The 26,931-nt window shown below is 44.1% G+C and overlaps 1 protein-coding gene across 1 annotated transcript; it reads right to left on the bottom strand.

Annotated features, from left to right (window-relative positions):
- Positions 1–1,496: 1,496 nt before the first annotated feature.
- Positions 1,497–26,001, bottom strand: LOC100976640 (neuroblastoma breakpoint family member 3). Its single transcript, XM_014346372.5, is given in 21 exon segments — positions 1,497–3,006; positions 3,009–3,029; positions 5,884–6,120; positions 10,498–10,670; positions 11,432–11,483; positions 12,527–12,612; positions 12,614–12,694; positions 13,323–13,374; positions 14,081–14,131; positions 14,134–14,251; positions 14,855–14,910; positions 15,952–16,115; positions 16,906–16,957; positions 18,225–18,436; positions 19,595–19,665; positions 20,725–20,767; positions 20,769–20,927; positions 21,716–21,818; positions 24,715–24,927; positions 25,025–25,042; positions 25,045–26,001. Coding segments are annotated over 21 exon segments (2,340 nt in total). The 5' UTR covers positions 25,241–26,001; the 3' UTR covers positions 1,497–2,824.
- Positions 26,002–26,931: the final 930 nt, after the last annotated feature.

Here is a 26,931-nt window from a genome sequence, read left to right as displayed (position 1 = left end):
GTCCCCTCAGCTCCTATCTCTGTATGGCCTAGTTTTTCCTAGGTTATGATTATAGAGCGAGGATTATTATAATATTGGAATAAAGAGTAATTGCTACAAACTAATGATTAATGATATTCATATATAATCATGTCTATGATCTAGATCTAGTATAATTCTTGTTGTTTTATATATTTTATTATACTGGAACAGCTCATGCCCTCAGTCTCTTGCCTCGGCACCTGGATGGCTTGCCGCCCACGAAATATAATAACTGACACAGGCAGGGGTGATTAATTGATGATAAAATGTTCAGAGGAAGATCGTTAGAATACAAGATATTTATACTTTTTCAAACCACTTTCCAAATGAATTATAAATAAGGAGTCTTTACAAGTGAAAGATCTCCTAGGCCCCTCCTTAACCAACTGACCAGTCCTGGTATCATGATACTGGTGATGGACAAACTAGACCTTCTCTGCCTGCAGATGGGCTGAGGTAGGAAACTCACCGCATTGACTCTGCAGTGTTCCCAGCAAAATGTTTAGGCTGAATTTAATCATCAGGACATTTTCAGACAACTTCAGAATGTAGACCATGATCTAGACAGCTGACCTGTCCTCTACAAACAAATCCATGTCACCACCATCAGTGACAACAATAAAAAGATGAGATGCTTTGGGTTCAAAATGACTAAAGAAGTGTAGCTACATTATCTTTTCAATCTTTTTCAACCCAAAATGTCTCTTCTCTTTTTTGTTGTGTGATTCATGGTGACGTGGACTGTGTGAAGGAGATAGGTCAGTTGTCATTCTGCAGTTGTCTGGTGATTACCTCCTATGAAACTCAGGCTAAGTGCTTTCAGCAAGAACGTGGCATTGTTCTTATTCTGCACTGGCAAAGTCCCGGGTGACATGCTGTCTCCTGCCAGCGGCTCCTGACTCCTGTTCTCTACGGGATAGGAATTGAGAGGAGCAGGGCTAAGGCCTCTCAATGCTGTTTGTTCATCTGGGCATCAGTCTCTTTAGGTACTGATCACAGTTGATCACAATTGGAGGGGGAAGGGCTGTGGCTTCTCAAATCAAAGGAGCCTGGTGGGTTAAAATCATCAACAGCATTTCATGGTCTTAAGTTCACTTCTCATCAAAGGATCCCTGTGGTGTTGTGTTTGATCTTGAACTTGCTTTGCTGTTTTAGTCTTTTCCATCAAGTGAAAAAACTACTTTGATGACATCCTTTCATCCTTTTCATTCTTCCAGCAGTATTTGGTATCTTGAGGGGAGAGAGAGACAAAAATCAAATGAGAATCTTTGTCTGGTCCTGTCTGGCTGAGTCTGGAGGGACTGCTAAGTGGTGATAACCCAGGGGCAAACTGAGCTCCTGCTGGGAGGACCAGCTGCAGGGTGAGCCTCAGGCTGGCTGAAGTGGCAGGTGCCATCCACAAGTGAGAAGAAAATACCCCAGAACTTCCAGTCAGCCTGGGGTGCAGAATGTAGGGACCTCATCTATGCCCTACTAGCAACTGGTAACATCAGTACCTTTCTTCCTGATTAGCTCTGTTTGGAGCAAAGTGATTGCTTTTCACATCTCCCAGTGAGGATGTGCTTAGCATCAACCATGCATGCCCAGAAACAGAGGGCTGCAGAAGGAGAGGACCCTTTGCAGAGAAACCCACCCCCTTACAACTCCATGTCCCAGTCTTTTAAGGGAGCAGTGGGAGGGCCATGGGAAGAACCCTGGATGTGAGAAGCAGCAGGGGCCTCAGACCACATCCACATCCAGTTCTGCCTTTCACAACAGAGGAGCAGTGATGCCACAGGGCTAAGATTGAACTAAGGCCACATGAGTTGCTATTGACCACCTGGGAACTACAGCCCAGCCTCAGACCCTTTCAATAGTGTTTGGAAGAAGGGAGAGAAAAGGCTCCAATCTGGACTCTCAACAGTCATGAGAGGCTGTTGGGTCACCTTGGCTAGGACAGGAATAAAGTTTTACAATGATATATGACTTCACTGCTGCTTGTTTGGTTGGTTACAAATAAAAAATGAAAAAAAGAGAAATATAGAAGGCTGGGCAAGGTGGCTCATGTCTGTAATCCCAGCATTTTGGGAGGCTGAGACAGGTGGATCACAAGGTCAGGAGATCAAGACTATCCTGGCTAACACAGTGAAACCCCGTCTCTACAAAAAATGCAAAAATTAGCCAGGCATGGTGGCAGGCACTTGTAGTCCCAGCTACTCAGGAGGCTGAGGCAGGAGAATGGCATGAACCTGGGAGGCGGAGCTTGCAGTGAGCCAAGATGGCGCCACTGCACTCCAGCCTGGGTGACAGAGCAAGACTCCGTCTCAAAAAAAAAACAAAAACAAACAAAAAAAAACAAAATATATATATACATATATATAAAATCATAAGTATTCTTTCCAAGGGGCTCAGGAAAGAAAGAAAAACAAGAGAGTCTACTTGCAGTTAGCAAAGAGAGAGCAGGGATTGTAACCATGGCCCAACTTATTTTCTCTAATTCCCTGAAGTTGATTCCACACCTGGTTACATCTTAAGACATTTAGAAATATTCTCAATATCTAGACAAACAAAACTCTGAAGTGAGAGGGACACCCAAGATGGTAGCAATGGGAACAGAGCAGAGTTCAGAGAGCAAAGAGCAGATGGGAATGGAAGGTCCTGGCAGGGTGGCAGCTCATGGGACACAGAGGTAAAACCAGACAGACATGATGGCAGCTGCTGGAGAGAATGAATAGGGAAGAGAAAAGCAATGGGAGAATGAGCTGTCATCATAGACACAGGAGTGAGTGCAGCTAAGAGCCATAGATGTGATTACCTTTTTACACTAAGCTTGCAGGCCAGGGAATCTGCATGCCAGTCTCCACTTGCTGAACAGCAGTTTTCTTTTGATCATATTCGGTTTTAGGACACTTGAGGCATGAATGTGGCCAATGACTTGATGCCCATGTGTGTTGTCAGCTGAGCCTTCAAGAGCATCCCCTTCCAGCTGGGGAGGGTTCTTCATTCAAGGGAAGGCTCTAAACCCAGCTCTGAAAATGAAACCACACCCAACAGTGTTCACTATCGTCCATGATCCTACTGTGACTTTCTCTTCCTCCCAAGAGGATCATCAGAGAAGGAAAGTGGCCTTGGACAAGAAAGTCCAAGGGGTAAAGGGAAGCCAAGAAAGACATTTTGGTATTTTCTGCATTGCTGATTTTTCATGCATCACCCAATAATGACAAGATTGCCAGGAGGCAAAGGTGATCTCAATTGACAAACATATTCAAGAAACTTAGGATTAATAAACACAAATAGCTTCTAGGTAGATAAGGCAAAGGCAAGGAAGTCACACTGGATACAGGCTGTGCTTTGGGAGGGAGGAGATTCTAAAAATCAAGCAAAATCAACATTAAATGCACATATGAGAGAAAAGAATTGGGAAGACTAAACATGGGATATTGATGAAATGATCATACAGAGATATATATAGCATATATACACATTTAATTAAAAATACATGCCAAATATGCATAATGTACATGACAAATGACATAAATGCATGTATTTATATATAAAAGTCTATTGGAAGAAAGTATTACATAGGGATGTGGAGGATGCTGAATTAGCATTATAATCACTAACATTATAATCTGGTCCATTGAAATTGGAAAAAAATTCAGAAAAATAAGATGAATGACAAAGGGAAGACATGGTGAGAAACAAATGCCCTATTAGACAGCAGGGAGAAGTCACCAGTAAAGGAGAATGAAACAAAAGGCATTCACTCTGTCCTCTTGCCTGGAGCCTGGTTAGTGCTCTGGACTCCTGGGAAACCCAGCAGGTGAGAGTGTTGGAGCCAGGTGGGTGAGTCCTGACTGGGGGTGTGGGAATCCATAGAGAAGCAAAAGAGACATCAGTGGAAGAAATCAGTTTAAATACTTAAAGTTATCAGGGCACATGTCAGGGACCACACATCCCCCAACACTCACTGAGCATCTTCCATGTGTCCTCTCCACGACCCAGATGGTGCTCTTTATCTCACATGTCCCTCCCTCCTCCTGAGGACGCAGGTCTCCTTATTCCTCAGCTGGGGGCATCACTTGACAGATGAGCAACAGGCAGCCCCAGGGGCTCCAGGAGGAGATATTGAGTGGGACAGAGAGTAAGGATGAACACGACCCAGGGTTTTAAGGAAATCTGAGCAGAAGTGGAACCCTGGGAGAAGGAAACTGAGGACATGGCCATGGACGTGAGTGGAGATGATGAACTAAATGGAGTTTCATAAAACAGACAGATTTGTACACTTTCCATGAGAAGGTTGCCATTTTATTCTTTTATTTCAAAACAAGGGGAAAAAAAAAACAGAGCAAGAAGCTGGGTATGTCAGGAGACTGACTTGTGGGCCCAGGATTTGCACTTTTACTGAATGTGCCTAATAGGTTGTTACTGAAAGTGCTTGATAGGGGAAAATTGACTTAAAAAGGGATGCTGACAAAGAGGAAGAAAACTGGCAAAAGAGACTTTCGAAGAAAACACAGGAAGAGGGGTTCCTAGAGAGTAGAGACCCTAACAGTTACTCTCCCTAAGATGAAACAGTGCATGTGAAGTCACTTCCTGTAGGGAGACCCCCTGAAACTATTGCTATGGAATAAAAGATGAAATGCTCCTGATTATTGTAAATACAAAATTGCATGCAGGATTGTGTAAAGACAATGCCAGGTTGGGCGCCAGAATGAGCCAACAGCGCATGATGTGCTTCCCCCTGCAGAGACCCTATGAACGGACGTGCAGTCAGGGAGGTTTCACATCACCAAGATTCCTATCCCAGAAAAGCAGATGTTCATAGCTCTGGGAATGGAATGCAACCCTTGTGGAGAGCCTATAAACGGACACATGGGGGGGTGCCTGTTCATATGGATAAGTTAGGGCTATAAACACTCTCATCTTGCCATGGCTCTTCTAGGCCTCTTTAGGGTTAAGGCATACACCCTTCTGAGGATTTCTGGTCTAACTGGTTATCTAGCTTCACGTCCTGTTTCTATGGATTGTTTGTAACCAGCTTTTGCTGCAACTGTTACTGCTGCTTAATATCTTGCTAATCATAGGTTATGGAAAGACTGTGTTTCTGTTTTAAGGCTCTGTTAGAAATTACTGATGCACACACTATACTGTAAATTCTTATCTCTGTATACTGTACTTCTGCATACAGATGTTATGTTAAAAAATTACTTCATCCACATGTGACCGTCTCACTCATAATCAAATGATCCTAAATCCCTCACTAACCTACTCCCGCCCTCACTAAAGTTAATAATAAATGCTGGTATATCCAGTGCATTGGCAGCATCATGGGACCAGAAGGTGGTGACACCCCTGGATCCAGCTTTCACTACCTTGTGTGTGTCTATTATTTCTCGACCTGCCGATCTGCCTGGGAACAAAGAAAGAACCCTGTTGCATTGTGGGCTGCTGGCCAGATCCCACAATACTTCCTAAGTGCTAATTTACCAGAAAGATAACAGAATTAGATAACATCTATTCATAGATTTATTGAGCAATTTTTATTGAATTAGCCCTTTGGAAATTCTCATAATTAATGTTATCAACAATAATTGAATGTCAATATTATTTTTCAGGTCTCACAGATGACAGAACTGAGATGTAAATACCAACACCACAAATGACTTCGCCAAGGTCAATAATGAGTAAAGGTTAAACCCAGGACCTGAGAGCAGATTTGATCCTAAACCCCAGGCTCTTGCTCACCTCACTGGGTTGGAACATTGTGGATTTCTGCTTGACTCAGAGGGAGCATGAAGAGACCCCATTGCCTCCTCCCCTCACAGCACCATGACTACCAACACCTGGATTAGAGCTTCCTAGTGCCCTTTACTTCCCTACCTTGGAAGGGCCATTGCTTCCCAGGATCAGCGTTGGCTGTGAAGCTGCAGGTAGTGGAGGAAACGCCCCACCTGGCTAAGCCATAGCCACAGTCAAACCCTTGATCCAGTTGCAGTCACAGACAACTGGGCACCAGGGTTCTTGGCTCTGGCTGTGGCTGTGAAGCCTGCACCTCTGACAGGTGGTGGCTCAAGTCTCCACTCCAAGGTCCATAAGGACAGGCCGCCTGGGTGGGAGCTGAAAGGAGAAGGGGCTTCAGTAGGAATGCTCTCACTTTTCCCTTTCTTAATCATGCAGGGGCTTGGGGCCCCCTGCAATAGACCAAATACTACATAAGGTGAACTTTTTAGAGTTCTGAAACATTTTGAATTTCCTTTGCCTATAATTGTTTTACCACCTGCCCACACATATACATCTTGTTGCCATATAGTGGGTGTCCGCAGTCATAAGCAATGTTGTAGAGGGACCAGTCCCTTCACAGACACTTAGGGGCCACAGGTATTACCGATCAGCATGTGTGGTTCTGTAGGGAGGCAACACCGAGCACAATCCTCATCTTACCCACTCCTCCAGTGGGGTCCGGGCAGCACCCCCTCATAAAAATTATTGCTATTTCCACAGGAAGAGGAAATCACACTCTCAGAAAGTGGACTAAGGAAAGACTTCCAGTGGCCTCAGGCCAGTCCAGATCAGTCTCAGAAGAGGGACGGGGCCCGCAGGGCCTGATCCACATTGCTGCAGGGCTCCTCTCTCTCTCTCCTCCCCTCTGCACATCCTCATTCTCACCAAGGTTTCTCTAAGTTTTCTTTAAAATGCCTTCCGTGTATCTGTTCTTCATCTTCCTGAGAGCACAGTGTATCAGACTTGAAGGGGTGGCCTGCCCCTCCACACCTGTGGGCGTTTCTCATCAGGTGGGACAAGAGACTGAGAAAAGAAAAAGACACAGAGAAAAAGTATAGAAAAGTGGGCCCAGGGAACCAGCGCTCAGCATACAGAGGACCCACGCCAGCACTGTTCTCTGAGTTCCCTCAGTATTTATTGATCATTATCTCTACCATCTCGGAGAGGGGGATGTGGCAAGACAATAGGGTAATAGTGGGGAGAGGGTCAGAAGGAAAATATGTAAACAAAGATCTCTGTGTCATAAACAAAGTTAAGAAAATGTGTTGTGCCTTGATGTGCACGTATACAAACATCTCGGTGCATTAATGAGCAGTATTGCCACTAGCATGTCTCACCTCCAGCCCTAAGGCGGTTTTCTCCTATCTCTGTAAATAGATCATACAATCGGGTTTTACACCGACACATTCCATTGCCCAGGGACGAGCAGGAGACAGATGCCTTCCTCTTATCTCAACTGCAAAGAGGCCTTCCTCTTTTACTAATCCTCCTTAGCACAGACCCTTTATGGGTGTCGGGCTGGGGGAAGATCAGGTCTTTCCCTTCCCATGAGGCCATATCTCAGGCTATCACATGGGGAGAAACCTTGGACAATACCTGGTTTTCCTAGGCAGAGGTCCCTGCGGCCTTCCGCGGTGTATTGTGTCCCTGGGTACTTGAGATTAAGGAGTGGTGATAGTTTTAACAAGCATGCTGCCTTCAAGCACTTTTTTAACAAAGCACATCCTGCATAGCCCTAAATCCATTAAACCTGGAGTCAAAACAGCACATGTCTCTGTGAGCACAGAGTTGGGGCTACGGTTACAGATTAACAGCATCTCAAGGCAGAAGAATTTTTCTTAGTACAGAACAAAATGGAGACTCTTACGTCTAATTCTTTCTACGTAGACACAGTAACAGTCTGAGCTCTCTTTCTTTTCCCCACAGACTCATCATTGATGCCTGGCTTCATACACCCCCACAACTGCTTTCTCTAATTCTGCCATCTTCACACTAGCAATTGTCTCAGCAATTTTATTGCCCAGAAGTCCTGTTCTTTCCACATTCTTACTCTGTTTCTGAAAACTCTCTCAGTACTGCCCACTGGGTGACTCTCCCCGCTCACCCTGCCTTTGTGCTCCTTCTAACTTCTGCCCCATGATCCTATCCAGCATCACCTCCCACCACTCCCTCATACAGTGTCTTCCCTGGAGTCAGGTTGGCCCCTCTCTGGTGCAGCCCTGCATGGGGTGCCTTCCAGCTTCTGGGTCTTTGTCCCGGAGCCCTTCACGCCACCTCATGTGGCCTCCTTAGTCGCTCAGGGCACAGTTTACTGTTCATTAAACATCACTTAGGACACTCAATGCAACTCCATGGTAGTTTATGTTGGGCAGATGGGGAAACAACTCAAAACAACAAATCTGGTTGGGGAAGCCTGGTCAAACCCAGGCTTCCCATTCTTGTCCTCTGCAAGTGCTATTTAGAATCAATGTTTGGGAATGTTTTTAACTCTAAATACTTAATTTTGTTAAGTCCTTTTATCCCTCTTTCTCAGAATACTAAGTCTTCTTAAGCTTATACTTTTAATATTCTTTGCATTTTCAGAAGAAAACAAAAAACATCTCAAACTTCTGAAATACTGTACGTATTATTAGTCGAGCAGGTGGGGAAAAGTCCTCAATAAGTGATCAAGTTATGATTTAGTTTGATTCTACTGTAACTTTCCCTGAAGCGAGAGGATAGGTGGAGCACATCGATTCTGGCACCACGGCTAGGATCACAGCTGTGCATGGTACAGACTCTTCATAGGTTATCATCAGAACCCACACACAGGATGTCTTCTGGGGTAATTGAGACAGTGCATTCATGCATCTCAGCCTGTCTGCATGGATGAACGTGGCCTCTCCTGGCCCATGTTTCATGATGCCCTGGCAGAGCTGGCCCATATCACAGACATCTCACTTCTGAGACATGTGTCTGAGCATTTCCCTTCCTCCTCATGGGAGCCTGGACCTGGTGGGGGTGTTCCTGAGACAGAGCCCAGTAACTTTATAAGGGCTCCAAGACTGCCATGTTGAGAGCAGAAACCCAAGTGATACAAGGTAGGAAGAGACTGGCATCTTTCATTCCCTGAGACATTTTCCAGCAAGCACCTTCTGGAGCTGTAGGTCCCCCTGGAGGGACTGGAGGAGCCACTGGTTCTGCTCAAAGACAAAGTGCACTAAGGTATTTATCACTGGGTTATGTGCGTGAGGGGCTACAGGAGTTCTTTGTACCAGACTAGCAAATTTTCTGTTTCAGTTTGAAATAATTTCCAACAAATTTGCTACAAAGGGAAAAACCTTGAGCACTCATCCTAGCTCAGTCTCTGAGAGATCCAACCAAGAGAAATGACAGCAACTGCACCATGGAGTGGTGCCCGTGTTCTCACTGTGACTACTCGGGGCATCCTGGGCAAGTGAAGGGACCTTGCTGAGCCTCAGCATCCTCAGCTCTAACATGGAGATGCCACTGCCCACTTGGGAGTGCCCCTTGGGCATTGCATAGGTTATAGCAAGGACAGAGCTTGCTTGGCCAAGGGCAAGGTGTACAACAGGTGGAAGCGTAATGTGTATTTTACTTCATTTTATGAATTGCTGTGATCCTACAAAAGCCTTTGCTTGTTTGAAACTGAAGGAGAAATGAAACACAGGAAAGAGGATGGTTCCAGCAGGAAGGTGCTTACTGACCAAAATAGAATGGAAGACAAAAGTTTCAGTCACTACTCTCATTACAACATATTCAGATAGGGGACATCACAGAGTTACTTGCTCTTCCTACAAGAGTCAACGGGTAAAACTCGTAACAATTCACGTGAAATTCTCAGAATAATGGTACAAAAAAACAGAATGAGTGAGAACAAAATAAATTTTTTTTTCCCTTACACACCCTATGAAACAGCGACCTCAAGGGTCACTTGCTCACAGGAGGGGTTTGCTGGAGATCATGGGGATGAGAACCACTGTGCTTTCCTCATCAGTTAGGCCAGCACCTGATCAGGGAAACTAGTTGTTGATGGTTTACGTGAGAATATAGCACTGAGATGACACATGATTGAAACTACAAACCCACACATGAAAGAAACCACCGGGGCTCTACAGAGGATGCAAGCCATGGCCATACATGGAGGAAGGGACACTAACTGCCTCAGTGGAGGGAAGCCACCTCAGAGGAGGTAGTAGAGAATCTGGCTTGAAACACAGGAATCATGAAACAGCCCTCCAAAATAATGGGGGAAAAATGCCAGCATAGGTGGATGGCCAGAGAAGAGAGAAGGGCGCTGCTCAGGATATGTGATGAGAAGGGTGCTGCTCAACATAATGTCTGAAAAGAGAGATGCCCTATCTTAAGGAATGAAGTCTGTTATATAAAATTCTCCAGGTGAGCTGTTGTGGCCAAGAGTTTGCAATGATCCCTCATCATTCCCCTCTCTGGCCTGTTTTGATACCTACAGCCTGCTCTTGTGAGAAGGGGTTGGGTGACAGAGGAATCACCTGGCACAAGAGAAAGGGGTTCCACCCATCGAATGTCTGAGCATAAAACTGGATCCAAGAACCAGATTCAAAACACTCTGAATTTACAGGGCCTGGCTGCAGAAATGATCCATCTCACCTGCACAAGTTACAGGAAACAGAACATATAGAGGCCACCTAGGAGAATAGTAGAGCTTTGTGACCTTCAGGCTGGAGTACTCACAGGCTACATCGAGAGCAAAGCAGGTGAGCTGATCCTCCAATGAGTACAACGTGCTGTTGTAAGGTTGCTGGCAGTCAGACAGGTCATGGGGGAGTGAAGGAGTCAAGTAAACTTCATCCAGGGAGTCCTGTGGGACGTCCTGTTCCTCCACCTCTGGCAGTTCCGGGCTCAGCCTGGTGGGTGAAGAACACAGAAGATAAACATTAGAGGGAACAGAAACTACAGTGCCCAACTGATTCTACAGAGAGTCTGACAGGAGAAGCCAGAGGAAGCAAAAAACAGTCCCCTCAGGCAGAGAATGATTCTTCTCTGTCTCCAGCAGGAGACAGAGCAGCAGGTGCTCAGTGCTCTGGGTAGACAGTGAGCTGGAAAGGAAGGAGATGGAATGATCCCTCTACCAAAGAGCTATGACACGGCACATGCAGCAGACCCTTGTGTCTTCATAGACTGATAGAGTTACTGTGACCTCAACATCTCTTGTTCTCAAAATTTTGGCATGATATGGATTATGTGTATTCACATTCCTGCTCTCAGATATTTGCCAATATAATGGCAAAGACCCAGACATTGGATGAGCATCTCAAGTTCACTTTAAGCCAAAAAGGCAGAAAAGGAAACTGCAGAAAATGTGATTGATCAGTTCAACAAAGTCAATTGAATAAAGATTAGTAAAATTTTGAAGGAATCAATAAGAGAAACAAATACAAATATAGGTGTAAAATGAAAAGAGGCAACTTTATTAATATTGTACCAATAATATTAATATTAACTAATAATCCTGCTTAATAATTATTCCACACTGATAATCTTAACATTACTAATATGGCGATTTCATAGTTGGCTGAATGAATGGACAGGTATGTTCTGCTATCCCTGTATCTGGCATCTCCAGATATCAAAAATAAATTAAATGTCTGCAATTGCTCAAAGTTACCTGGGGCATGGTGGGTCTTGGTCTTCTTCTTCTTCTTGATTTTTTTCAATGTCTGCAACAAAGTCAGACAGGGACAGACACATTAAGTCTATTCCCCTATTCATGCAACAATCCACTGTCCAATCCTAAAACAGGAACATCTGTCTCCTGAGCATGAGAAGAGGACACTGTGAGAGATATATTCCAGGAGGCCTGAGGGTCAGACATGATACAGATTCCTTGGTTTTTGTCTCTGAACCTAAGGGTGAAATGTCCACTGTTCTGGTAGATCATTATCCCAGTATCATCTGTCCTGAGTTTGTGCAACAGTTATGCAATATTTTCCCTATCAATTCAAAGCAAACACCCAAAATAATTTCTGGAAAAAAAGACTGCAGTATTCAGTCCTGTCTCATCAAATACCCAGCTTGTTCACAAAGGCGAGGATTTTAGACACTGAAATTACAATGAGGGAGAAAATTAACAAACCCTTGAGTCAAAAATAACTCTTTGGTTCTTTAAAAAAAAATTGGTTATTCATGGCATCAAAAATGTGACAGGGCTCAGTCTTGCTTCCAAAACCAAAACAAAAGGTAACAGACAGATCAGCTAAAACAAGCAGACATTGAAGATACAAAGAATGAGGTTAGGTTAATTAAAACCAGGGTAACACCTTTGCATGAGCTGTACACAAAGATGACACTGACCTTGAGCAGGTATTGAAGCTCAGAGACATGCCTGCAAAATGAAATCCCTGAGGAACTTTGTAGCTACCCAGAGATATGTGGCTCAAATTAAAATGTCTGATAGATTACTCCCGGCATGTGCTGCATAGTTATGTGAACGTGTCACAACTAACTTGGGTCTAATGTCTTCAGACTGAGCACAGGTTGCCACTGGCATGGTCTGAGAATAGGAATAGAGCCATGCCCACTGACCCATCCTATGTCTGGGCTTCCAACTGGAACTAGGGTTTCATTCAAACCTACAGGCGCCTATAGGTCCTGCCTGTGGCAACGACATCTCTCAGCTCAGTAAGGGCTGCTCAGTGCAGGAATATGACCCCTATCCGGAAGACCAGGTGGAGCCTTATCACCTTCATAGTAAGGAACCTACTGTCCACGTAAAGAGCCAAGCCAACATGCTATTCCTCCAATGAGTAAAAGGCACTTCTGTAGGACTGGCATGAGTCACGCAGTTCAACTGGAAGGAGTTAAATAACGTCTATCCAGTGAGTCCTGCAAGACTTCAGGCCCTTCCCCTTCCAGCAGCTCACTGCTGAGCCTGGAAAAGTGGGAAAAATTAAAGAGTAAGCCAAAGAAAATCAGACACCACAGAGCCCCAGCTAGATTTCATGAGTAGCATAAGGTAGTAGTTATAAAAAGAAAAGGATACATCCATTAATGAGGTAACAAATTATTGGCTATATCTTGGGACAGAACAGGGCCAAATGGAAAAGGATGAAAGAGAAAGACAGACAGAGAGACAGAGAGAGAGACAGAAAGAGAGAGAGAGAGAGAGAAAAAGCTTAGTGAATTGCCCAGGTGACACACTGATGAGGGAGTAACAGGACACTCCGAGTTAGTGCCCTCAGGACACACAGTGTACAGTGATCATGAAAAGAATGGGCTCAATAATTTTCCATAAAATGTGCTTAAGTTTCCATGCAGTTGCCATGAGAATACAGCTTTTGAAGTATGGTCCACCTACGGTAGGTTAGTAAATGATAAGGGGAGGAAGAAATGGAAACCTAAATATCTACTGCAATGAAAACCAACAGCAATGTTAGTAGGAATAATTCAGGCTTGGTTGAAAAGATGTAATCAATATTGTCAGCCTGCTCTGTTTTCTCTGAACCAGGAGTCTCAAAGTGTCAACAGAGAAGTAGCTGTTCACAATTGCTCAAAGTTACCAGGGGCCTGGTGGGCCTTGGTCTTCTTCCTCTTCTTGGTCCTTTTTAATTCCTGCAATACATTCAGACAGGGACAGACAAAATAAGCCAATTCACCTACACCCATAACAGCCCACTGTCTAATCCCCACACAGGGATCTCAGGCTCCTCAGCATGAGAACAGGACAATGTGAGAGATATACTTCAGGAGGCCTGAAAGCTGGTCATGATATTCTTTGATTTGCATCTCAGAACCAAGGGTGAAATATCCCCATTCTGGTAGATCATTATCCCAAAATCATTTATCCCAAGTTGTGGAAACAGTTATGCCTTATTGTTCCCATCAGTTCAAAGAAAATGCCCCAGATGATTTCTAGGAGGAAAACTGCAGTATTCAGCCCTGTATCATCAAATACCCAGCTCATTCATGAATGCAAGAATTTTAGACACTGAAATTAGAATGAAGGAGGAAACCTACAAACCCTTGAGTCCAAATCATAGTTCTGTGAATTTTTTACATCTGCCTGGGTCCAATGTGCTGAGAGTGGGCTCAGGTTGCCACAGGCATGGCTGGAGACTAGGAATAGAACCATGTTCACTGGCCCATCCTATGTCTGGGCTTCCAAGTGGAACTAGAGTTTCATTACAACCTACATGCACCTATAGGTCCTCCCTGTGGCAATGACATCTCGGGTCAGTAAGGGCCACTTGGAGCAGGAATATGACCCCTATCTAGAAGACCAGGTGGAGCCCTATCACCTTCATAGTAAGGTACTCACTGTCCCCGTCAAGAGCCAAGCCAACATGCTGTTCGTTCAATGAGTAAAAGTACTTCTGTAGGGCTGGCATGAGTCAGGCAGTTCAAGATAACTGGTAGGAGTCGAATAATATCTATCCAGTGAGTCCTGCAAGACTTCAGGCTCTTCCACTTCCAACAGCTCCCTGCTGAGCTTGAAGAAGTAGGAAAAACTAAGGGTAAGTGAGGGAAAATGAGAAACCACAGAGCCCCAGCTAGATTTCATGGGGCATAAGGAAGTGGTTAAAAAAGAAAAGGGATAGATCCATTAATGAGGTAACAAATTATTGCCTTTATGTTGGAATAGGCCATGGCTGGGTAGTAAATGATGAAAGAGAAATACAGACAGAAAGAAAGAGAGACAGACAAAGAGAACTTAGTGAATTGTCCAGGTGACACACTGATGAGGGAGTTAAAGGACACTCTGAGTTGGTGCCCTGAGGACACACAGCAAACAGTGAGCATGAATAGAGTGGGCTCAATAATTTTCCATAAAATGTGCTCAAGTTTCTGTGCAGTCGCCATGAGAATACAGCTTTTGAGGTATGGCCAACCTTCACTAGGTTAGTAAATGATAAGGGTAGGAAGAAATGGAAACCTAAACCTTTACTGCAATGAAAAGCAACAGCAATATTAGTAGGAGTAATTCAGGCTTGGCTGACAAGAATGAAATCATTATTTTCAGCATGTTCTGTTTTCCCTGGACTTGGCATCTCCAGGTGTCAACACCAAATTAACTGCCCACAATTTCTCAGACTCACCTGGGACATGTTGCCTCTCGATAGTCCTTTTTCACTTGATCACACTGAGGTCCTGCAAATAAATTCAGATGGGGCCTCTTACATTAAGCAGTTCTTCCTTGCACACAGAAACATTCCTCTGTCCAATCCTAACACAGGGACTTCAGTCTTGTCAGTGTGAGAACAGGAGACTTTGAGAGAAATATTCCAGTAGGCCTGAGGTCAAGTCTTGAAAGAACTGGCTTGGGTTCTTTCATGAGCCTTGGGCAAAATTCCCCTGTTTTGGAATGTTATCTTCCCTATGTGCTCTGTCCTAGGTCTGTGTACACAAATGAGCAATATTTTCCCCAATAAATTGTAGGCAAATAGTTCTAACACCTCGTAGGAGAGGTACTTCAATATTAAGCTTTCTCTCATCAAATACCCAGAATTTGATAGTTTATGAGATTGTGGACACTGAGATTTGATGGATGGGTGCAATGTATCAGCTCTTGAGTCAGAATGAGTCTTGGTGCTACACAGAAGCATCAGCTATTATGGCTTTTGTGAGTGAAAAGTCAACTGTTTATCTAGAAAACATACCAGCAAGATGATGGACAGATGAGCTGAAACAAGCCAACTTAGAAGACACAGAAAATGGAGATAAATTCAGTGAAACCTGGGTCACATCTTCCACTGAGAGGTAGACAAGGGTGACACTGGCCTTGGGCAGGTAAAGAACCACACAGACCTGCTTGGGCAACAAAACTCATAAGGAACTTTGCAGCTGGCAAGGACATTTAATTCAGATGAGCTGATCTGACAGACAACTCCTGGGCATGTGCTGCAGAGCTTGGTGTGAGTTTGCCACACCTGCCTTGAGTTCAATGTCCTGACAGTCAGTCCAGGGTGGCACAGGCATGGCCTAAGACTAGGAAGAGAGCCAAGCTCACTGACCCACCCCATGCCTGTGCTTCAGACTCGACTCCAGAATGACTGAAATCTACATTGATATATAGGTTCAGCCCGCAGTGATGGCAACTCTCAGCCCAACCAGGGGCACAAGGCCCAAAGATTACGGGGTCTACCTGGGATGCTAACTGGAGCTTTATCACCTTCGCAATGGAGTACTCACTACCTATGTCAAGAGCCAAGCCAACTTGCTGTTCCTCTAATGAGTGAAAGGTGCTCCTGTAAGACTGGTACAAGGCAGATATGTCAGGAGGAATTAATAGAGTCGAATAACCTTCATCCCAGGACTCCTGAGGGGCTTCCTCCTCTTCAGACTCCTGCAGATTCCTGATGAGCCAGGCAGGACAGGGATGACAGAAGATTTAACCAACAGAGATTAGACAACAAGGCCTTTCAGCTGATCCAATGGGAAACAGAATCGAGTGGTCACAAAAAGCAAAGGCATTTTTCCTTCAAGAGAAAAAAAGCTATCCTTCTAAATGCAGGGTAGAGGGTGACTGCTCTGGGGACAGAGCAAAAATGTGCAGGTCATGCTCAGTGCATTTGCCACAGATGAGCCACTGCAGGGCACCCAGACTCTCCGTGTAAACTACCATCATGACTTGCAACACAGAGAACTAACACAGGGCTTCAACCACTTTGCATAAATTGGGTTGAATTTTACATGCAGCATTCAAGTGAACAGAGCTCTTGAGGCAGTGCAGACACACAGATCTTGTGTATTAAGGGCCCCCTTTTCCCAATATTTTGATATGTATGTTTATTTTTGAATTTCTTTTCTTGTGCAAATACTAGCAAAGATACTAACAACAAATGGGCAGAAAGCATATATACATCTCTCCCTGGATTTAAACACATGGGAGAGAACAGGCAATACCAAGAAATCCCTGTTTGGTTAGTTCACCTGGCTCATCTGATTGCAGGTTCCTATCTTGAGAGGACTACAAAATTAAAACCAACACAAGTGCCATGAATAACCCACAACAGTGTTAATAAGGACAATTTGTGGTGGGGTTAATGGAAGAAATTGTTCTATTCATCATTTCCTCATTTTCCCTGGATCTGCAGTCTCCAAGCATCACTATTGAACTAATAGCTCACAATTACACAGCGTTACCTGGGAGACGCTGGCCCTTTTTCTTCCTCTTCCTCGTGATTACTTTGATTTTCTGTAAATAAATTCAGAGAAGCAGGTCACATTCAGCAAATCACACTTCACATATGACCAAATAAGTGTCCAGTCATAGCACGAGGACATAAATATTCTCAGTGCAAGAATATGGATTCTGACAGGAATGTTCTAGATTAAGTCTTGTGTGAAGTAGATGAGCCTGCTTTCCAGACCCACAGGCCAAAATCTCCCTCTATGTGTAGACCGTAATGTCACATTCCCTGCCTGAGTCTACGCAAGTTAAACAAAATTTTTTCCCAAAAAATCTTCAAAACTTGGTCAAGCTACTTTCTGAGAGTGTTGCTGCAATACTGACTTATCTCACCAGATAATATGGTCATTGAATGTTTAAAGGCATCTATATATGAGACTAGACTGTTGGATGAATTCTAACAACTCTGTCTTAAAAAATAATCTGCAATTTGGGAGGCCGAGGTTGGTGGATCACTTGAGGCCAGAAGTTCGAGACCAGCCTGGCCAACATGGTGAAACCTTGTCAGTACTAAAAATATAAAAAATAGCCAGGCATGGTGGTGTGCACCAGTGGTCCCAGCTACTCAGGAGGCTGAGGCAGGAAAATCGCTCGAACCCAGGAGGCAGAGATTGCAGTAAGCCGAGACTGTGCCACTGCACTCCAGCCTGGGTGACAGAGTGAGACTCTGTCTCAAAAAAAAAAAAAATGTGTGATGCTACGAAGAAACATTGGACATTGATGGAGTGGAGAACTCAGGGCCCAACCTTGCTCTGTGGAAACATATCAGCAAGGTAAAGAATAAATGTTTCCATCCTGGTTTCAAGGTGACTGTGCAGCTAAGCAAGCTGACTTAAAGGAGATCAAGACTGAAGCTGAGAGCAGTGAAACTCGGGGAACAATATCTCCAAATACAAAGGCAAGGCTGCCAGTTTCCTTAAAAAGGCATAAAAACTCCATGGACTTTGTTCAGGGACAGATGACATAATGACAGGTGATGAGAGATATTGGATCTAAGCTAGGAGGCTTGATAGATACCTCCTGCACACCTCCTGGACAAAGGTGACTATGAGTTTGTCCCAATTGCCTGGGGTCCATGACACTGGGAACAGGCAGACAGAGGCATGATATGGGCTGAGGAGGAGAGGAAAACTCCCTAAACCACCTGATATCTGTGTTTAGTACCCCATCCTAATTTCTAATTCAAACCAATTTGTTTGTATAGAGCTCTTTTTCAGAGTTGATCTTCCTCAGCCTAGACAGAGGTATGAGGGACAGAGAATATAGAGTCTACCTGGGAGAATGTGTAGAGCATCCTCCCATTCATCGTGAGAGGATTCACCGTCTACAACCAGCCCAGAGTCAAATTTGTCTGCCTCAAATGTGATTTTGGTGTTCCTGTGTGGCTGGTTGGAGTCATAAGTGCCATGGCTATTTGAACAAGTGACGGCACATTCCTCCAGTGAGTCCTCAGGGACTTCCTTTTCTTCAGCCTTCTGCACCTCCCTGATGAGTCAGGTGGGATAGAGATGGCAAAATATTAAACAGAGAGGGATTGGACCCCAGGGAGTCCTAGCCAGTTTTGACAGAGGCATAAGAGAATTGTCCCCAAAAGCAAAGGGGTGGCTCCCTCTAAGAGGGAACAGGCACTCCTCCTCTCTCTGCAAGAGATTGTGGATGCCATGGGAGCCAAAGAGGAAGAGAGCAGCTGGTGTTCATTGCACTGGGAAGATAGGAGCTGAAGAAGATGGAGGCTCAACTATCTCTGTGTGTGCAGATGTGACACTCAGCATGCATGGAGAACCATAACAGCTGCTACATCGTGTGCCAAAGTTGGGTTGAATTTAAATACTGTGGCCAAAGGAATACAGGCTCTTGAGCCACTGTAGGCTCCAGAAATGGTGTGCCTTCTAGGTCTTTTTTTTTTTTTTTTTAATATTGTGAAATGTACAATTTTTTTCTAGGTACTTCTCTTGATGTTTATATTTTCTAGAAACTTCCTAAATAATTCCTCTGTTTGTTACCTCTTTACTATTTTTTTGAGACACATTCTCGCTCTGTTGCCCAGGCTGGTGTGCAGTGGCACAATCTTGGCTCACTGCAACCTCCACCTCCCGGATTCAAGCGATTCTCCTGCCTCAGCCTCCCAAGTAGCTGGGATTACAAGTACCCACCACCACACCTGGTTAATTTTTGTATTTTTAGTAGAGACGAGATTTTGCCATGTTGGCCAGGCTGGTCTCGAACTGCTGACCTCAGGTGATCCACCCACATTGGCCTCCCAAAGTGCTGGGATTACAGGTGTGAGCCACCATGCCTGGCCCACCTCTTTGCTATTTATCTTTCTTAACAAGAACCTGAAGACAATCATGTAGAAAGCAGCTTTGCATCTCCTCTTGGTTTTCATTACAGGAGAGAACAGTTCTCTGTGAATGCAGGAAATCCCTAGGGCTGGTGGGTTTATCGAGGGTCATGCTTACAAGGACCATGAAGACAATGGACTAGGGCTATTTCCTTGTTGGGTGAGCGCATGAAATCAGCGCACTCTGCAGCTTTCTTTACCCTCCATCTGGAATCTGTGATTACCTTCAACTCACTTGTATTCTTTCTAAGACCTTTTCCATGGTTTATCCACCCACTACCTGCCTGATTATTCAGTGTTACCTGGGGGCAGGTGATTCTCATCCTTTATGAATCTCTTCATCTTTATCATTTTCACTATCACCTTCATCATTCTCTGCAAACAAATATAGAAGTGTCCATTTAGATATTCCTCACTTCACACACTGCAAGTACAGCAAGCCCTATGTGCACAGAGACATTAACATCTATGTATGGGTCAGCATTGTGCTGAAAGCTCTCATGTTTTATCTTTAACAAAATGCCCTGGTATGGTTTCCTGATCCATCAGGCAATGAATTTCTGATCTGGAGGGCCACCATCAAGCAGTGGCCAAATATTGAAAAGACCTTTTGCTCCCCGTATCACTGGAGGCTTGTCCAGCATCTTTCTGGACTTTGGCAGCTGTCTTCCCCATCCTGCCACAGATCTGATTCCCAGGCACAGGATCGGTGTCCTGTCACAACTCTCACATTTAGAATATATTTCTTTCTCTTACGGGAGGACAAACAGCCTTGTCCCACCTTTCTCCATGCATTGGGAGACTTCACAAGCCCTCCAAGTTGGCTTCTGCTGTGTTATTCAGGGACATTCTCTCCATGGGGAGTGCTCCAGTCTGAAGCACTTCCTACCACCAAATGCCCCCACATCAAGTGCCTTCTCCAACACCACACGGTGAGGGGCTTCATCTTATTTTGAAATGTAATCATAAGTGTTCCCATATTTGAATGCTGTATCTACCATTGAAGAGACATTTTGACCCCTGTAGAGATTTAGACAAAGAAATCCAGAAAGGATAAATCAATCACTCACCCAAGGTTACTAAGGACATTGCTGAAGATACAGCCTGGGAAACTTCATTCTTAATCCAGGACTCTTTTTACTCTAACAAGTTGCCTCCTGTCACAGCCTCCTTCCTATCCTTTAAAACTGAATGGATATGGCCTCTTGCTCCAAAGAACGTGACTATCAAGGAGGAGGAGACATTTGCAATACTGTGACCTCTAACCCCATGGACTTCTTGTCTCTGTTCCTACCCAGGAAGTCCTGGTCATGTCATGGCCACATATGTTTAATGGAAAGAAACACCACCTATGTAACTGTCATTGTGGAGGTATGGAGGTGTAGAGTCTCTCACAAGCCTGGGGCTTTGTGTCATCAGGGCCTGTGGTCACCTTATCTGGGCTGAGCTTGTGGACAAGGTGCTCAGCCAGCCTGCTCTCAGAGGTCCTGCCCCTGGCAGTTGTCAGAATCATCGGGAGTGAGGAGGGCCTTGAGATGCTGATTCAGTAAGAGGAAGGCATCTCTCCCTTCCCGTAACTTGTCCTGTAACTGGGCCAGCTCTCGGGCCTGGGAGTGAACAGAGACTTTATATTGCCTAAGGTGGGATAGTAGAGAAAATTTAGTAGTGGAAAGAGATGAGTGATCAGTTCTAATATTGAAACAAAGGAGCCCTCCACGCAGAAAGTCAGCACATATTAAAGGAAATGCCTGTTGCAAAGAGAAAGAAAAATGTATTTTTTTAAAAAAACAGGTCTTCCCCACTGCGATAGAGAGAGAGAGCTCCAGGAAGATTTTTCAACATTCCATTCATCTTTTTCTTCTGTAACCAAATCAGTTCCAAAAGGATTTTCCTTCAATTTCTCATTTTGCCTGTGGACATTTTCATGTTAAAATACACATTGTGCATTATTCAGTGACTGGACACAAAGCCGTGCACAGAAATGTGGCCAGGTACAACTGGAAACATGAAAGAATAAAAGAATGACAGTGTCAAGAAGGCAATATTGGTTGAAGAAATGAGAAGCCCAAGTCAGTTAGGAGTTGATTCTGACTAAGAGTAAATGCAGTGGTGATCGCACAGCATCTTGAGTATACTGAATGCTGCTGGGTAGTTCACTTTCCTTTGGTTAATTTTGTGTTATGCAAATTTCACCTCAACAATTACTTGTTAGAAAAAGAGAAAACGAGGCTCTGAGAAATAACTGCAACCCATAAATTACTATTATTGTTCTCTGTTTTATAAATATTTGTGTGACATGTGTCTGCCATGGCAATTCCTGCCCTTCCCCTGGCTCGGCTTAGCTCTTACTTCTCCCCCGCTGAGCTGCTGAACAGAGATTCACACTCCTTCCCACCTGCCTGCCCCCAATGGGGCCCCCTTACCTGAGCTTTCCAGCTTGCCTGAGCTTCTCTGCCAGCTTCTCCTCCTTGAACTGCAGCTCATCCCTCAGCCTAGATTTTATGAGGTCTTTGCACTCTTCACACTCTGAGAAAAGACAGACACACCTGCCTCAGTGGAAGGCTGGACATGCTGTTGCAGTCACTGCCTACAGGGCAGGAGCCAGGTCCATCCCAAGGACAAAACTGTCCCCAGTACCAGGCTCTAGGCAGGGATTGCACATCTTTACTCTTCAGTCTCCTCACTTCCTGGCATCTGATACTCCCCAACTTAGAGATAGGAAAAAAGCTCAGGGGCCCACCAAGCAACTTGACAAGATGATTCACCTGGAATGAGGTAGGGTCAGAATTCACAGCCCCTGAGGTCTGACTCTGAATCATGGGACACTTTCCCAAGCCTTGCAGCCTCTCCTGCACTGGGGCATAAAGTAGTGATTTTCTGTACAGCTAGGAAGGCTTCTAGGACTATGGGACTGTGAAAGGAAAATATCTTGGGCCTCCAAAATCACTAAGGAAAACTCAAGCTGGGAACTGTTTAAGGCAAACCTGCCTCCCATTCTATTCAATCACTCCTCTGCTCACTGAGATAGATGTATATCTGATTTGACTCCTTTGGAAAGGCTAATCAGATACTCAAAATAATGTAACCATTTGTGTGTCACCCATCTGTGACCTGGAAGCTCCCTCCCATGGAAGCTCCCTCTCCACTTTGAGTTTTCCTGCCTTTCCTTCAAGATTTCCTGTCTTTCCAGACTGAACCAATTTACTTCTTACATATATTGGTTGATGTCTCATGTCTCCCTAAATGTATAAAACTAAGCTGTGCCCCAACCACCTTGGGTACATGTCGTCAGGACCTCCTGAGGCTGTGTCCTCGTGCATCCTCAACCTTGGCAAAATAAACCTTCTAAATCAACTGAGACCTGTCTCAGATTTGTTAGGTTCACATTTTGGTAACCACCACGGGGGGATTCTGAGTGGAGATGCCCCTGACCTTTGACAAATCTCCTGTCAGTGCTTGGTACCAGCATGAGCTAACTTTATGGCTCAAGCCAATAGGATAATTTGCTGAGATCTGACAGTACCCCCTCCAGAGAATCCCTGATCTCCCCAAATTTGGTTGAGATCTTAAGTTTATCTTACTGTACAACTCTTCTTTTTTTGGAGTTTTACTTGCTTTCAACAGGAAGGCAAATTTTCCTGCTTCCATGACAATGGAATGCAGGTAACTCCTTTATGAAGTTTGAGCTCGCTTCTTCCAACAGGGAAGATGAGTTGTTTTCTCTTCTTCTAGGATGGTAGAGAGCAGTCTACAGACTGAGACCAATCACTAGTTAAGAAACTAGTTTGGGATTGTATCTTGCAAATTCCTTTTAAACGACTAAAATAAGCATTTAACAACCAGCTGGTGTTAATTTCTGCTTACACTTAGAGTACTCAGAAATCATATAATTTGGATCTTCCTGCCTTTGCTTCAAGTTGTCCCGCCTTTCCAGACTGAACAAATGTACTTCTTACATATATTAATTGATGTCTCATGACCACCTTGGGCACATGTCGTCAGGACTTCCTGAGGCTGTGTCCCACGTGCGTCCTCAACCTTGGCAAAATAAACTTTCTAAATTAACTGAGACCTGTCGCAGATTTTGTGTGTTCACAGGACTGATTTCTTTTCTAACTGGGAATTTTAAGCACCAATATGTGCAAGATTTTAAAAATCATATCTGGATATAATTGCATAAAATATGAGGCATAAGACCATAAGGTCATGAAGGAAATATGCCCAAATACTAATCAAGTTCCTGTTAAGTTAGAAACCGTAGAATGAAGAACTAATAGTGTTTACTCTGTGCCAACAACTGTTCCAGGAGGTTTACAAGCAATAGGTTGTATAATTCATTGTAGCAATTTACCAAGGTAGGTATTATTATAATACCCATGAACAGATGAGGAAACTAAGGCACAGAGAAGATGAGCAACTTGGATGGAGCCCAGGAAACTAGCCCAGGGTCCCTGCTTTACACACTGCTACCTCCACACAGTCTTGGGGGCTCTCTTTTTTCCTCTTTAGAAATAAGAGCCTCAGCCAGGTGTGGTGGCTTATGCCTGTAATCCCAGCACTTTGAGAGGCCGAGGCGGGCGGATCACCTGAGGTCGGAAGTCCGAGACCAGCCTGACCAACATGGAGAAACCCCATTTCTATTAAAAATACAAAAATTAGCTGGGTGTGGTGGTGCATGCCTGTAATCTCAGCTACTTGGGAGGCTGAGGCAGGAGAATCACTTGAACCCAGGAGGCGGAGGTTGTGGTGAGTCGAGATCGGGCCATTGCACTCCAGCCTGGGCAACAAGAAAGAGCGAAACTCTGTCTCAAAAAAAAAAAAGAGAGAAATAACAACCTGTGCCCCAGGAAGCAAGACTTCCCTGTCACCAGGGTACTCCCTGCTCTTGATGCTGTCACTTATGGATACCACAATTTCTATTAGGTGCAGACTCCTCTTTAAGCTCCTTGGAGTTGGTACTGTGTGCTATCACCACGTTTCCACCAGGGTCCTCAGCATGGAACTTTGCCTATCAGGCCTCAACAGCCTGAACTGAATGGAAATTCATTAGTCCCAGATATGTAGAGCCACAGATTACATGCTACTTGTCTGCAGGATCTTATATGGTACAGAGAGAATTCTTGTAAACATGATTTAGCCTCTTGCTGAGAAAAACAGGTGGTTCTGTTCCTATGTCAGAAATCAATAACTGGTATTTTAACTCTAGTCCCACCCCACACCAAATTGCAAACATGGAAAAGTTGCTGAATACTTTGTGCCTCTGTTTTCCATCTTTTAAAAAATAAGGTTAAAATACCCTCTTCTGTTTTCCTAGAAGCATGGAAAGGATAAAATTAATTTTGATTAAGAGAGCATTTCATCTCTCAGGGAGAAGATGGGCAATCATTCATCATTTTTGGTATAGTGAACCTATAGAATTTACTGTACTTCTTCAGCTGGTTGGCCAGGGAGTAGGCAATAGTTTGAGTTATAAGAAATTTCTCTTTGAGGTCTCAGAACTGCTGTTTGCTCTATGCCAGCTGCGAGCGCAATTCTTGGTTGATTTCTAGGATGTTCATCTCTGCCCTCTCACTCAACAAAAGGCTGGCAGATACAGCCATGCTGACATTTATGCCAGAAGAGGTTGAGCCGGGGACTAAGGAGAAGAAACCCAAACACATAATGGGTTGAAGACTAGTGAAATCAAATAGGTTTAATCAGGACTGAGGGATGACAGTAACTGGAATTGTTACCGCTGAGAAAAACTTGATCACTCCCCACAGCACTTTAGAGTCCTTAACCACAAAAACAGAGTTTGAGATGCCAGATATCTGAGCCAAAGTCACTGCCTGTAGCTCAGGCTCTGAAAAGAGTGAGGCAGCTAGTGGCCAGCGTGCCACGTAATGGCCTGCAGTTGCAATAACAAAATTAGAAGGTGGGAGTGTCGTGGAATCTAAGGAACCCTGCATTACAATTGCCCAGGGTTTGCTGAAATACAGCACCTCCTGGTCTTACCTGAGGGTCACCATTGAGGGGGACCATTTGTTCAGCAGTCATTCTCAGTATTTGTGTACTTTTGTGACAATGCCACAGACCCATCTCTTTCCCAATACAACTAAGCATATTCCTCATTGTTCGCTTCTTGTGTGTACAAGGCAGAAACAGTTTCCCAACAGGTTATATTTTCCTTTTTTTCTTTTTTTATTATTATTACACTTTAAGTTTTAGGGTACATGTGCACAATGTGTAGGTTAGTTACGTATGTATACATGTGCCATGCTGGTGTGCTGCACCCGTTAACTCATCATTTAGCATTAGGTATATCTCATAATGCGATCCCTCCCCCCTCCCCTCACCCCACAACAGTCCCCAGAGTGTGATGTTCCCCCTCCTGTGTCCATGTGTTCTCATTGTTCAATTCCCACCTATGAGTGAGAATATGCAGTGTTTGGTTTTTTGTCCTTGCAATACTTTACTGAGAATGATGATTTCCAATTTCATCCATGTCCCTACAAAGGACATGAACTCATCATTTATTATGGCTGCATAGTATTCCATGGTGTATATGTGCCACATTTTCTTAATCCAGTCTATCATTGTTGGACATTTGGGTTGGTTCCAAGTCTTTGCTATTGTGAATAGTGCCGCAATAAACATATGTGTGCATGTGTCTTTATAGCAGCATGATTTATAATCCTTTGGGTATATACCCAGTAATGGGATGGCTGGGTCAAATGGTATTTCTAGCTCTAGATCCCTGAGGAATCGCCACACTGACTTCCACAATGGTTGAACTAGTTTACAGTCCCACCAACAGTGTAAAAGTGTTCCTATTTTTCCACATACTCTCCAGCACCTGTTGTTTCCTTTTTAATGATTGCCATTCTAAATGGTGTGAGATGATACCTCATTGCAGTTTTTATTTGCATTTCTCTGATGGCCAGTGATGGTGAGCATTTTTTCATGTGCCTTTTGGCTGCATAAATGTCTTCTTTTGAGAAGTGTCTGTTCATGTCCTTTGCCCACTTTTTGATGGGGTTGTTTGTTTTTTTCTTGTAAATTTGTTTGATTTCATTGTAGATTCTGGATATTAGCCCTTTGTCAGATGAGTAGGTTGCAAAAATTTTCTCCCATTTTGTAGGTTTTCTGTTCACTCTGATGGTAGTTTCTTTTGCTGTGCAGAAGCTCTTTAGTTTAATTAGATCCCGTTTGTCAATTTTGGCTTTTGTTGCCGTGGCTTTTGGTGTTTTAGACATGAAATCCTTGCCCATGCCTATGTCCTGAATGGTAATTCCTAGGTTTTCTTCTAGGGTTTTTATGGTTTTAGGTCTAACATGTAAGTCTTTAATCCATCTTGAATTAATTTTTGTATAAGGTGTAAGGAAGGGATCCAGTTTCAGCTTTCTACATATGGCTAGCCCGTTTTCCCAGCACCATTTATTAAATAGGGAATCCTTTCCCCATTTCTTGTTTTTCTCAGGTTTGTCAAAGATCAGATAGTTGTAGATATGTGGCATTATTTCTGAGGGCTCTGTTCTGTTCCATTGATCTATATCTCTGTTTTGGTACCAGTACCATGCTGTTTTGGTTACTGTAGCCTTGTAGTATAGTTTGAAGTCAGGTGGTGTGATGCCTCCAGCTTTGTTCTTTTGCCTTAGGA

The sequence above is a fragment of the Pan paniscus genome, chromosome 1 (genome assembly GCF_029289425.2).
Source record: "Pan paniscus chromosome 1, NHGRI_mPanPan1-v2.0_pri, whole genome shotgun sequence".
Lineage (NCBI taxonomy): Eukaryota > Metazoa > Chordata > Mammalia > Primates > Hominidae > Pan > Pan paniscus.
The sequence above is the reverse complement of the archived record's forward strand: the minus strand, read 5'-3'. Positions and strand labels throughout refer to the sequence as shown.